The 13,956-nt window shown below is 38.5% G+C and overlaps 1 protein-coding gene across 2 annotated transcripts; it reads left to right on the top strand.

The window, feature by feature from the left end:
* Window positions 1–1,623: 1,623 nt before the first annotated feature.
* tmem87b (transmembrane protein 87B) lies at window positions 1,624–12,475 on the top strand. Of its 2 annotated transcripts, none has more exons than XM_085369408.1 (19): window positions 1,624–1,773; window positions 2,620–2,680; window positions 2,774–2,865; window positions 3,684–3,815; window positions 3,909–3,947; window positions 4,038–4,209; window positions 5,098–5,159; window positions 5,511–5,694; window positions 5,787–5,886; window positions 5,999–6,092; window positions 6,682–6,753; window positions 8,306–8,414; window positions 8,507–8,565; window positions 8,676–8,779; window positions 8,865–8,938; window positions 9,054–9,124; window positions 11,035–11,087; window positions 11,174–11,204; window positions 11,492–12,475. In XM_085369408.1, exons 1-19 carry the CDS (start codon window positions 1,624–1,626, stop codon window positions 11,531–11,533), a joined length of 1,701 nt encoding a protein of 566 aa, XP_085225534.1. In that variant the 3' UTR covers window positions 11,534–12,475. The 2 variants fall into 2 exon arrangements, with proteins under 2 accessions (XP_085225534.1, XP_085225533.1); XM_085369407.1 differs by lacking the exon at window positions 6,682–6,753 and adding an exon at window positions 6,337–6,408.
* Window positions 12,476–13,956: the final 1,481 nt, after the last annotated feature.

Below are 13,956 nucleotides of genomic sequence, written 5' to 3'. Positions count from 1 at the left end.
CAGCCGCCCCTAAACCAGGAGTGGTCCAGTATCCAAACTAAAGGGCATGATATCTGTAATAGCCTTTTTCACCATTTATGCCAGACCTTCCCAAAGTGTGTGTGTGTGTGTGTGTGTGTGTGTGTGGGGGGGGGGGGGGGGGGGGGGGGGGGGCATGAAAAGGGAAAAAAACAAACAAACAATGCTTGGACACTGCTAGCAGGGGCGCCTACACAAACGCAAAGCAGGAGATGAAGCATAGCTGAATATGTTTCCAAACCAACATCATTCTAAGCCAAAGACTAGAAAATATGGCGAAGCATATCTTCCCTTTGGCTTCACCTGCACAAGTGCCAAGGTAGGTCTCCCCTGCAGAATTGGTTTTCCCTTGGCCTGGAGCACCGCTGGGCTGTTTAAATCACAGACAAACAGTATCCCACATTCTTGATTTTTAGTTCACAAACAGTTGTTGTAATGACTAACTACTCCTGATGTTAGCTCTTTATACAGTAAAGTTACAGTGGGATACAAATAACATCAGGCTGATCCTGCCACGATTTGTTCCCCCTGTCTAAATCATGGACAAACAGTATCCTACAGCTGTTTATGTTTTTAAACCCATTTTGCACAGAGAGGCATTTTTTTTTTTACAAATGTATTGATAGCAATGTTGAATATTATTACACAGGAAAAAAACAACTACATGTTAAATAATTACACCTTGATACCTCTGCCTTTCTAAATGGAGGGACAGTAACTGCATGTTTATATGCAAGCATGTAAAACCTGAAGATAGAGACAAAATACTGTTAATCTGACTATCTGCCATTCTGCAATTCCTCTCATGTAAGCAATAACGTGGCGCACAGCTGACGTGAAAAAAGGCAAGTAGCTTTAACATTGCACGAAGAACTCTGTATTCCTTGTCCACAGTAAATGCAAAAAAATAGTTTTAAAAAATCTCCGTTTTCGGTGATTCGAAACGCCGTTTACGTGTGGACGAAACAGCTGTGTTTTCAAAAAAATACCCGTGTAGGTGTGGACGTAGCGTAAAAGAGTTAGTTTATTTTATTACTACCTGCAGATTACTTGTATTTGCTTAATTGTTTACTAAATGTTTGAGGTGTGAAATAAACCGCAATTGAGCAAAATATGGGTGTGTGTGGTTGGAGGATGTGTTAGTGCGTGCGTGTGGGCGCGCGCGCGAACATTTTTCTGTAAAACAAAGGGGGGCCCAGCGAAAAAGGTTTGGGAACCACTGATTTATGCAATCTGTATGAGTCCTGCTGTACAATGAAGATGATATCCTGAGTACAAATATATACTGAATACAAAAGGCTGTCTCCGTCTACCATGGAAAGGTGATTCCTGTATCACGGACCTGTGACAATATCATTCGAAAACATCACATTATTCTGTGAACAAACATGACCAACGCACATATGATGTGCACAGCGCTCAAATTATCAAGAAAAAAAAAATAAATATCAAAAACATTTATTCTGGGTGCCAGCAGGATAGCGGTAATGAAGCTGGGACAGCAGGCGACGTACGGGTAACAAACGTCGCAGACCTCTTGGGCCCCTCCCATCCTCTGAGCAGCTGAGTTCACGGCGCAAGTGGAGAAATCTACACGTAACGAATATGGCTGCTGCAGTCGGGATGAGGACGTCGAGCTGTCCAACTAGAGGACTTAACTGTCCGTGGATGGTGTTTTCTGTAATTATACTCAACATTATCAATGGAGCTGTTGCAGCGCCAGAGTCAGGGCTTTGGACAATAACTGTTGTTAATGTGAGTATCTTCCTAAAAACGCTGAATACTCTGGATAACTGCAGCACCCTTAGCTAGCGTTAGCTACATTATCCTTGTTATGGTAACTCGCTGACAGCTGTGAATGTGGTGAGAGGCTTGTAACTCACACTAACGGTATCTCTTTAGCCTTTCTTAGCCAGTCTTTATAAACCGTGATAAACGAAAGAGCAGAGAAATGTTTTGTATAATTAGCCGTTAGCCATGCCAAGAACTGTTAATAATAATTAGGTACTTCAAGGGTAGCAGTCAACTAGCTGACTGGTTATAGTTTAACAGACTAAAGTGAAAATCCCAAAAGCTTATTTTCTTTTTGTCTGCCACTGTCTCTGGACTAAAACCTGCGAGTTTAGGTTGTGTGTGTTCAGGTTATGTCACACATTGTAACATATAAAAACATTCTTAAAGTCGATCTTCAGTCAGGTGCTTGTACAGTTCACTCCCTCTTTTTGTTTATTAATGATAAGGCACAGCTCCTACAGTTAGCCCACAGAGACGTGTATAGCTCAATAATCAATAATTTACATGCTAAGACGTTTCAGTTTCCACTCTGTTATCCTCTTTCCAGTAGCAGTAAAACCTGCATTTGCAGGTTCATTCTGAATAGGTGACAGGTCAGACAGCTAGAAAAACACACTTATGGTTAATATTTCTTATATTAATAATATTTTTTATATTATAATATAAGGTTCTTTTTCCACTTTGCAAAGACACAGAGTCCAGCTTGTTTGGATCCGAGAGATCAAAAGAGTACCAATGATCAGTTAGTTTGCCTAACTAAATTGATCAGTATGAAAAATAATAATAAATAAATGTATTACTCCGTAGACCTCAAGAGCATTGCTGTTAAGGAAATCAATGTATAAAGACACTGATGTTGAACTAAAAGGTAAGTCATGACTTAAAAAAAAAATTACTCATAACCTGTTACCCAAAGTGCTTCCTTTTTTTTGTGTTACGTCATCACGTCTTCATGTTTCAGTCTGGCCATTTGACTGTCCTGAGGAGGTGGACGTCACTATTCACTGGCTTTTGAAATACTACCCCTGTCACAACGAATACAACAATATTGAAGTAAGCAAAAAATGCTTCCTGTCATACCATCTGCGTTGAGTTGATAGTTTCTTTTTTTAACTTTATTTTAATTATCCTTTTTTAAAAACGTATTTGTATACATGCGGAATAAAAGGGGACTCCTTCAAATTTTCAAGACATGCAGCACTAAATATTTACTTAAAAAATTCCATGTGGTACAGAAAACAAAGTACACTAAACAAAACCCCCCAAAAATGGGGGTATGGGCTGTCATAGTCAAAACATCAACGGAAAACAAAATGGGTCAACACTGCAGTGCAATGTATGTTTTCAATTTTTCCCAGAATGCACTACATTTTACTTTTTCATAGTCTTTAATCTGTATAAACACGTTTCTCTGTTGATACTAGTTGTATTTTAATTGTTGTATAGCGCTCTGTGTAAAGCACTGTATGAATTAACTATAGTTTCTTAAACTGTCGGTCAATTCTGTACACTCCAGATCTTGACTTATAGCCATCCATGGCCCCATAATGAGAGATTCTTTGCAAAGCCAATGCATTGTTATAGTCTAATTTGCCCCCATACGCTTTTTTTTTTTTTAGTAAATATTTATAACATTTGGGTAATTTAAAATCCGTTTTTCCCTAGGTAGAAAGTCAGGCATATAGATTCAATATTGTGGCACAGAATCTCCCCCAGTGTACTGTGAACAGTGTCCCAGAACAGTTTAAGGATGGGACAGCTTCAGGATGCATGAAAGTGATTAAATCCCCACCATTATTTGAGTGGTGCACTGGTCTGTCTCGTGCCTTGCTTGTTTCTGATTGGTGAATTGTGACCGTCTTTGTCTGTAGGAGATGTATAAGAGGCCAGGCCTGATTCCTGAGAAGAATCTGGATCCAAACCCAAAGGTACCAGGGGAGCACATCGAACACAAACACGGTCCCATTGTATGTAGCAATGGGCTGCCCTTCCCGATGCTCAAAGTGGGTTTGCTATGTTGGTGTCACCACAGCCGTATTCTTAACGATGTTGTTGTTTTTAGTTCTTCAACATCCTGCAACTGTGTTTCTTTTCAGAAAGCAAAGGCAGATCCACATGTGTCCTCTGCGTTTGAAGTAAGAACCCGCAAATGATCTTTGATTTTAAGGTTAATTATTACATATGTTTTCATAAGTAATAAATGCTGGATTCCTTTAATCCTGCAGGATAAAAATGACATAAAATGGATTGCCGAGGAGTATGACACCAGCAGTGCTACGAAGAACAGCAGTGTGAAAATCAGAGACCACGTCATAGCCACCACTTGGAAGGATGGCCCTTACCTGCTAGTCGTTAAGATCGAGTCTAGTAAACCAGAAGCCAACTGGAGTTTAACAGGTGAGACTTTTTAAAACTACTAAATATGAGCATCTTGTAATTGTGGGCAGCTTGGGTAGGGTGGGTCATCTACCTGTCAGAGGGTCGGTGGACCAATTCTCTGGCTGCTCAAGCCTACATGTCATAGTATCTTTGGGCAAGACAGTGAAGGCCGAGTTGCCCCCGATACATCCATTGGAGTGTGTGTGAATTTTAGAAAGTGCTTAGGTACAGAATATAGTGCTTGTATGAATGTGTGTGAGACTGTGTGAATGCAGCTTATAGTAAAAAGCATTTACATTTTTTTTTACCTTTGCTTTTTTAAACTGCATTAATTCAGTCGCCCTCCTATCTCATACACGCAGAGCTTTTTAGCTGACACTGAAGTGTCAGATTTCAGGATCTGCAGCAACCACAAACAAATTCTTAAAGTGGCAGTTGATGTAATCCCAGGTGAATGCCGGATTTTGATCTCATATCCTGGAGCCTTTTCTACTGAGAGGTTCATATGTGTTTTAGTTTTACTTTCTATCGCGCTCCGTCTTTTTTTCCTTTTTCCTGCAGCAGGGCTCTTTGTTTTGTTTGCTAGAGTTTCTACAATCTCTCTTCTTGTTTTTCTTTGTGTCATTTGTGCTACCTGGAGAAAACTGCCGATAGCCACAGAGTGAGACGAAGGCGCTTGTCCTGTTTTGGCTGGACTGACGTAATTTTCCTGGGAAATTTTATTCCCATTGGTAGACATAAGTGCACAGGGAAAGTGAAGCTTTAAAGCAACCAGGCTGAAGACTGAGCCGCTACATTGTGCAATCAGAATTTAGATCATAATGAAAACTTGCCTTTTGTCTGTTTAATATGCTTGGGAAAAGTGTCTTGCATCATTAGTCTAATGTCTGGATTTTGGTTTTGCAGTTAATGTGGTAATGAAGGGCAGCCACGGCTACATTTCTGTCACAGAATGGCCTCTCATGATTGTAAGTAGATGACTTTAGAAATAAGTGATTGCAATTTATGTGATTTATTGGCCACTTGCTGACTTTACTCCCTTTAATAATATGTTCCCTTAATTATTTGCTGTCTCCAGTGGAATGATAAGACTCTTTTGTGTTTGTGTGTGTTTTAAATTAACTCATTATATACTCAGTTATTAGATGTAGTCTTATATTAAGATGACAGTTTAGGTAAACTGCAAGAAAACATGCAGAAACTCCTACAACCATTTCATTAAATGTGATTTTAAATCATTTGTTTTTTAAGATTTACAATCCTGAAGTGACCTAAAACTGACAGGCTTTAAAGGCTAATCCCTGAGTGTCTGTTTGCAGTTCTACATGGTGATGTGCGTCGTGTACATCCTGTACGCCCTGTTATGGTTTCTCTGGGCGGCCTGCTATTGGAAAGATCTCCTAAGGATCCAGTTTTGGATAGCAGGGGTCATATTCCTCGGCATGGTGGAGAAGGCCGTCTTCTGCGCCGAATACGAAAACACCAATACTGTCGGCTCCGCCTGTGAGTGTTTATAGACGGTCACAAGAGTTCTCTTCTTCTCTCATGTCAGACAGTAAGTTGTATTTTTTTTCAACATATTTACTTTACTTTAGCTCCAGGTTTGCTGATCTTTGCTGAGTTGGTCTCTGCCTTCAAGAGGACTTTGGCTCGTTTACTCGTTATTATCGTCAGCCTTGGCTATGGCATCGTGAAGTATGTTAAAATCTATACACACAGCAACTTGTAGAATAATTGAAACCCCTCCTTAAGTTAAATAAAATGGGGAAAAAAAACACCATTTTTGGGGGGGTTGTTTTTCTTTTAGACCTCGATTGGGGACAGTGATGCACAGAGTAGTTGGGCTTGGCATCCTCTACTTGGCCTTTGCTAGCATTGAGGGTGTCCTGAGGATTACAGGGGTGAGTTGTGATCTTTGATTACTTTGATTTAAGTCAGAATAGCCTTTGCAAACGCCAATAATAACATTTAGCAATTAGAAATTTAAAAGGTTTAAAGTCCTACATTTAAATTGTTTATTTTACCAAAGATATGAGCTGAGCTCGTACAGTTAACATTGTAATTTGCTCTCATGCTGTATTTTTTTAATGAAGTAAACTTGTCGTCACAATTTCTGTATTTTCTTGTTGCGCACCAAATATCAAGGGTCGAGACAATGGCCGCGCTCTCATCACAGCAATTGTTCTGGCTATGTTTGACTCCTGCGCCATCTGGTTCATATCCTTCCAGTGTATTCCTCACCAGCACAAATATCAATAGCAACTGGAGTGTCCCAACATAAGAAAATGGGCACGTTTGTTGGTGTATTTGAGTGATTTTGAATGTTCTTGGCTTGTTGGTTGGATTATTTATTTTCCCCTTTGCACTTGGGTGGATGGTTTTATGTTTCAGTTGCAGTGCTGCTTTCCTATCTGTAATCCCCCCCCCCCCCCCTTCACATCTTTCTCCTCTTCCTTGTGTCCTCTGCTCCCGCTCTGTTATCCCTTCTAGGCAAAAGACTCTGACTTGGCTCTGCTGGCCAACATTCCCCTGGCTCTGCTTGACTCTTCTTTATGCTGGTGGATATCCTTTTGTGCACCTACAGCCTTTCCTCGTGCGGTTCTCCTCTGCTCCTCACTTCCTACACATGAACCAATATTAGATCAGGAAATTGTGGTCTCCCTCTGTCCTGTTCCTTCACCAGATCATTAGCAGCTGAAATACAGCTTCACACAAAGACGTCTTGGGTCTCAGTTGAAACAGCCCTGCTTTAATCATTCATTCTGTGGTGAAATTTGTAGCAATGCATTGTTTTCTGGTTGATGATTTAACTTCTTCTAAATCTTTACTGCTGCTTTCCTTGCATAATTAATGACAGTTTGTATTATTTACATTTTTCAACAGTCTCAGTCTACATTGGTAGAAATGATTGATTTTTGCATGCCCGTCCACCAGACTTTCCAGATTGTGCTGTTAAAAGGTTTTTATCAGCATGGGTGCAACTAGTGTGGGGGATAAAATCTGGATAAAATCATTTGTCATAACTCCTTGAGTGCTTTTTGTAAACACAAGAGTAGCCCACAAACCAGTCGTGGAGTGTCCTTTGTGCACTGCCTTTGTTGACAAGAGACACTCGCTGCAATTAGACAGGCTGACCACGGACTACCAGCAGACTGTCAACATGTTACCACTGCTGGACCATAATTTAAGCTTTAGTGAGAACAAAGCAGTCAGAGAAAGAAGTTAGTTTAGGATTGCCTCTATCATAAGACACGGCATCGGTGCTACATTGCACACTTGATCTTTTCCAGGGCGGCTCACAGATCCTAAAAAACATCCATGACATAACCTGTGGCATGTTTTCTCTCCTTTGGTGGTTATCGGATATGTTACATGGTCAGCAGTAGCATGCATATATGTCTTGCAGTATTTAAACAGGTGATATAGATCAGCTATTTGTAATGATTTTGAATTAAAGTGCATTAAAGTTTTGTGGTGTTTTGTTGGGGCTGAACAAGTTTTAGAGTCCCACCCTGTCACCCTGAACATTGTTATTGAGTGGAACATATATACCCACTGCTCAAACATTGCAGCCAAGAAATACAAATTTCTCAATGAACAGGAGTTATGAGTTAGAGGGAATATTTTGATATGGGTCTATAAAGGTTTTTGGAAAATTAATGGTATAGTATGGCTTTACATTTTTGTTTTTATGTGAAACAACTGATAAACTGTAAATGGGGAAAGAGAAAAACCCCACCAAAAATGCAGATCTGTCAAAACATTAGACACCTTCATAAATAAATAAACAACTTGACTCTTTAACTCTTTGTAAATTGGCTGCTAAAATCCAGGCACATTAAAACCGTTAACATCCTCTTCCACATCTTTGTGCTTAAAGATCTTTGCAAAATGCATTTTACAACAATGACGATTAATAGGCTTTTTTAAGCAGAGGCAAAATCTCACACTTTATCACAACCTTTCCTGTGCTTACGTCATATTAGCATCCAGGTGTACTCCACTGGCGGAACTGCATGTGATTGCAGCATGTAATCACTATTATCTAATGCGTGGTGTATTTGTACAGTTTCTGTGTAATGGCTGCCATGTGTTTACCTTGACTGCCACTAACATTTTTGTCAGCTTGGCACAAACCATCAAGACTCTGAAACTGAGGAGAAACCCTGTCAAGCTGTCACTCTACAGGCACTTTACAAACACATTAATATTTGCTGTCATTGGTAAGTCCTGCAGCTACATTTTCACTGCACCAGTTATTTGTATTTTCATCGACATGCCAAAGAGTTTCACACCTTGCCCTCTACACCCTCAGCTTCCATCATTTTCATGGGTTGGACGGCAAAAAAATTGCGATTAGTAGAATGCCAGTCTGTGAGTGTGGTTTGGATTACTGAGCAATAATAGCATTTTTTTTTTTTTTTTTTTTAATGAATGTTTAATGTTGACATTTTATTGAAAACCGAGCCTGTTTTTGTCTAAAGGATTGGATTGAGTTGTGGGTAGAAGATGCTTTCTGGAGGTTCCTGTTCTCTGTCATTCTGCTCGTCATAATGTTCTTATGGAGACCGTCTGCAAACAACCAAAGGCAAGTAATTTATTAAGACTCTTCAATTCATCAACATAAACTAAACTGGGCATGCATTTAAAACTTTTAATTTCAATATCCACAGGTACGCTTTCACACCTCTCATAGATGACTCTGATGATGAGGAGATTGAGGAGTTTATCGCATCTACAAACCTTGGTAAAGTTAGATCATGAGGGCATTACTTGTAACCAGAAAACTGCACATCTCAGTCTATGTTTACTTTTTAAAAATGTTTTCTCCTTAGTATTTTTTTTTCTTTTCTTATTGGCAGCTGATGGTATAAAGTTGAGAGCGACTAAAAATGAGACAAATGGTACAGTGAAGCCTGCAGAAACAAACCCAGTAAGTAACACAGACAAGTTTTTGGTAATTGGTTAAATAATTATGTTTCATTCAACTTTTAATAAGAATACCTACCTCTGAGGAAATGCAGCTGACCAAATGTCACATTTGCAGAGGGCCTGCAGAGGGCAGTATTTCATTTCAATTCATTTCCATTTAAAAGTGCTTTGTTATTGGCGCCATAGTATCTTAAAACAATACTCCCAGAGCATTAAAAAACAATTTTTTAATAAACTAAAGAAACAAAAATAGAAGAATAAAATAACACAAAATCACTGAGTATTCTCAATAAATTAGCGTACGTTATGTGTATGTGTGTGTCCAGGTCATCCACTGCTTGTGGGACGTTTTTATCCTCCGTCTCCTAGGAGAGTTGTAATTTTAAGATATTGTTTAATTTAATGAAATTTGGAATTTATAGAACTGAACTAGGTAAAATCGGTGTTCCTTACCTTATTGAAAGATTTGCAGGAAGTTCATCTCGGCTTCAGCCTCACCTGTCAGGGATCACATGTTCTGTTTTCTTTCGGTTGCCATGACTTTTTGTGTCGACCTGTTTCTGTTGCCAGTTTGTGGTCACTGATCTGTCTCTGCTTTCTATCACTGACGGTCAACAGATATTTTGCCAATTCATAATCTCTGTTTTAGGCCAGATAGTGCTTTAATCTGCTTCAGCTTTTAGTTTCTTCTTTCCAATATTTCAGATAAGTTTCTTTGCAATGTGTTATAACTTGGTTTACTCTGACTGGTGTTTGGACAGCAGTGTTTCTGTGAAACTAATTAGGGTGTCTATCCTGGTCTCATCTGGTTTTGAAGGGAGGGTGTCTTGTGGGCTGGATTTAAGTTTGTTAATTATCAGTGAGTATCTGCCAAAATCAACAGGCTGTAAAATGTTGCTGCAGAAGTCTGCATGTAGAAATTCTGTTGGGTCTTCATCCCTCAGCTCAGTGGGTACAGCTCTAATGACTGAATGGACCTCATATGTCACTACCATACAACACAATGGGCAGTGTGACACTGTCAAATATTTTAAGCCAGATCTTAATTGGAATTTGAAGCTTATAAAATCGTACTGTAACACTGTAAATTGGTAAATCTAAATGTAAAGGTATAAAATATAAAAGGAAAAAAATCCAAGCTACATACATGTAAGAATACAAGAAAAACACATCTGTATAAACAACTGTTCAGGACCTTAGGAAATAAACATATGTGAATTTAGCAGTAGAAAACTAGTTTACATTCATGATTTCAGACATAAAAATAGCACAGCCCTAAATCTCCCAGAACTAATTTTGGTTAATGACATGCTCAATATCTTGTTGTTTCATTTGGTGTAATTTTTTCCCTAAATTTTCTTTCATGTTTATTTAAAATTTAATTATACTTGAGCCATAAGGTTGGCTTGTTTGGTTGGCAAGGCTTTTCATTTGGTATTTTTGTCTTTTTGGTGATAATTTGGTGCTTTATTAGGCTTTTGTTTTTGCTTTAAAAGGTCAGCTTTAACAGCTGCCTTATGAAAATATTGCATTGATATCATCAGTGGCCGTACATATACTGTCTGATCAAAATACCATAATGATTTTGGTCATACATTGATATGGCATTTATGAGATGAGGTTCAGCTTGATGAATTGGTCTCCACTGTTTGGGTTGCTTCTGTAAGGAGGGTTTAATTTATACAGCTTACTGGGCTCCCTTTACTTGTCACCCATTTAACCTGAGAGTCTAAAGAACCCCTTTATTTCCCTGTGGTCTGATAGTGGAGGGATCTGGGTTAGTGAGTTAAAGTGGTTTAGATGGGAGCTGGCTGATTTGCTAAACAGGCGAAACTGACCAAAAACAGTTACTTTCTTGCAGGTCAGAAGCGTCAGATTCACTTTACATTTACTTTGTTTAACTTTGTGCAGGATGAAGACTTGAAATGGGTCGAGGATAATATTCCTACCTCTCTAACTGATGTGTAAGTATCCAGTGAAACCTTTTCAAAGGTCTTTTCACTCACAGTGTGTTCTAAGAGGTTCTTTTTATCCTTTTATATCACAACAGAGCTCTACCGATCCTGCTCGACTCAGATGAGGTATGAACAACATGGATTTGTACAAAAGATGATTTACTTTTTTTTTTTTAACCAGAGATGTGTTAGTCTAGATATATAGACCCTGTAGTTGAAATAAAGGGCCCACTGTTTGAAATGTGCTATGAATTTGGAGAAATATAGTTGAATGAGGTGCTTGACAGGCATAGGAGCGGTTGGTAAGAAAGGTGAGGCTCAGCAAAATGATAATGTACAAAAGCATGTTTTCTTTCAGGGGATTACTGTCTGAAAATGTCTAGTTTTTTTATCGAGTGTCTATTGTTTCTCAGGAAATCATGACAACCAAGTATGAAATGTCAAAGCTGGAATGAAGCACAGTGTTTCCAACCATCTGCTGACAAGGAAGGAAAACGGCAGCTGTACCTGACTGTGTAACAGGGTTTTACAACGTTTGGATGGTGGTGGAGTGCCATTTTCAGGGGATCCTCCTGATTGGCCGCTACCTCACAAGGTGGTGCAAGCCACAGTTTTAGGGGGACCTTGGCTGATTCCTGTCAGCTTCTTAAGGACTCTACCAGAGGAAAACCTACGTTTTTTTTTTTTGACTGAACACCCGGCTCACCATTTCCCTCATATAATCACTTTTTCCAAAGAGAACAGTTTCATGTTTTTCCTCCAGAGCTGTATTTATTTTTGCTATGTTTAAACACATTTGTTTTACCAATGGGCCTCATACATTAACATACACACAAATATATGTTAAGTCTTCCTGAGAACATCTAGTGTATTATTAGTGAGGTTTAAGAAGTCAGATAATTATATTTTAAAGAAAAGACACAAAGCTTTTTTTCAACAATTAACTAAGAAGGAAATACGTGAGCTATTATAAGCCAGAAGCAAGAAAATATATTGGGTAAGTGGATTATTTAAAGATAAAGATTAAATAAATTTGTTCATATGCACTTTTTAAGATCAATACCGTGCCTACATGTGGTTCTTGTATGAGGCCCTAGTAGCTTCCATTAATTGAGAACAGCATGTGTGAAAACAGTTGATGTCTTAAACTGAAATTAGCAGACATACAAAGTCCTCATGAATGAGTGAGAGATGACGCACAAGCAAGTCCTTTGAATAATTTGAGTTAGATGTGAGTTATGACAATAGTGGGAAATTAGGGTTTAGTGTCATATTTTGATTCTACTGTACAGGTGTGGGTGGGCAGGTTCTATCTTTTGAATGGGAAGCAGTATGCTGCATGTATGCTTCTATGGAACTAAGTGATTTCATTATTTATTTGTGTTTCAAGTGGACTTATATGTTAAAGTGTTTGTCCTGAAATCCTTCATGTTTACAATGTGTGCTTCCATTCCCCCCCCCCCCCCCCCCCCCTTTTTTTTTTTTTGTTTGGATTATTTGGATCTTGCACTATCTTAACATTTGCCTTCTTTGCTGATTAAAATCATCTTCTTGGCTTCACAGACACCTTAATAACATTTGTGTTCTTTTATGTTTTGGTCTTAATATATTGATGTACTATATATTTTTTGAAAATGCCTGGCCTGATTTTGGCAGCGTCATTTTGAAGTTGGAGCACTGTCGTCTTAGTGTGTGCGTGCTGTGTCGAGTAGATGTAACAGCAGGATTTGTATTTTTGTCTTTCTAGGCCATTCCCATTATAACACAGCAGCTGAATTATGCACACACTGACCACCTCATTGGATTTATATTGTCACCGTTCCTTTTTTGTCCCTTTTGTATTGCCTGTAAACCTGGAATAATTGTGCTTATGAGGGCAAGCGAGCCTTCGGTTATATAAACCTGCAGACACCTGCAGTGGACCTTTGATTATTTGTACAGATGGCTTTTGGCTTATTCCTGTTATTTCATAATTCCACAGGTGGGGAGATGTCTGGATAATATGCTTCGCTTTTTTTTTTTTTTTTTTTTTTTCTTTTAATGGGTATTAAGTATAACTTGAGCTTGAACTCTTCCAACCAGGGGTTTTCTTCTCACTTACTTTCCAAGAAGTACGTACACTTGGATCAAATCGGATTTAAATTTGGGATATTGTTTTCTGATCTATGACTTTCAGTGTTTGGCAATTAAAGGATTCAATTTTACAATTTCTGTGAGTTTGTTGCATCATATAAAATGTTTTTTTCTAGGCTGTTTTGAAAGTGTGTTATTAAAGAGGACCAGTGAGTATATGTTTAAATAGATAAATTTCTCTTTTAACAGGTCTTAAAAAGGAAAGCAATAAGTCTACTGTAGGTGCTGCTGCTTCTTTGGTAGATTGTAAAACCAGAGACAAATAGAGCATGTCCTCATCATATTAACAGCCAGGTGCAAGGGAACAGCCAAAATAACTGTCACTGACAGCATTACATCACTTCTATAACCCTGTTATGTTTTCTGTCTAAGTTATTTTAACACTGTTCTCTATGTTCAAGTCAGAAAAAGCACAGGGATCTTCAGTTTGCACATACACATACAGACAGAAAGTGCACACTTTTTCAATTGTAAGGTTTCATGTAGTTAAAATGGTCTGAAATATAAATACATTTTAAATACACCATCAGATGAACTACAAAACATGAAATACTCTGTCACTGTTGATTTAGCAAAAATTAAGATAAAATGTAGAAGCAGTGTGTATAAAAAAACTATAGCCCATGATTCAGTAGCTTGTAGAACCACTTTAGCAGCAATAACTTGAAGTTTCATTCTTTTTTACAACATTGCTTATGAATGCCTGCTAACTTCAGTTCATGAGGTTTGCAGCATTTTGATTCTT

This window comes from Diplotaxodon limnothrissa, linkage group LG13 (assembly GCF_057381915.1).
Source record: "Diplotaxodon limnothrissa isolate DT_005_m linkage group LG13, D_limnothrissa_male_GT1.1, whole genome shotgun sequence".
NCBI lineage: Eukaryota > Metazoa > Chordata > Actinopteri > Cichliformes > Cichlidae > Diplotaxodon > Diplotaxodon limnothrissa.
The sequence above is the reverse complement of the archived record's forward strand: the minus strand, read 5'-3'. Positions and strand labels throughout refer to the sequence as shown.

Coding starts and splice junctions, on each gene's coding strand:
- tmem87b (XM_085369408.1), top strand. CDS start 1,624: ATGGCTGCTGCAGTCGGGATGAGGACGTCGAGCTGTCCAACTAGAGGA. Junction 4,210..5,097: donor AGCCAACTGGAGTTTAACAG/GTGAGACTTTTT, acceptor TTGGTTTTGCAG/TTAATGTGGTAATGAAGGGC. Junction 5,160..5,510: donor CAGAATGGCCTCTCATGATT/GTAAGTAGATGA, acceptor GTCTGTTTGCAG/TTCTACATGGTGATGTGCGT.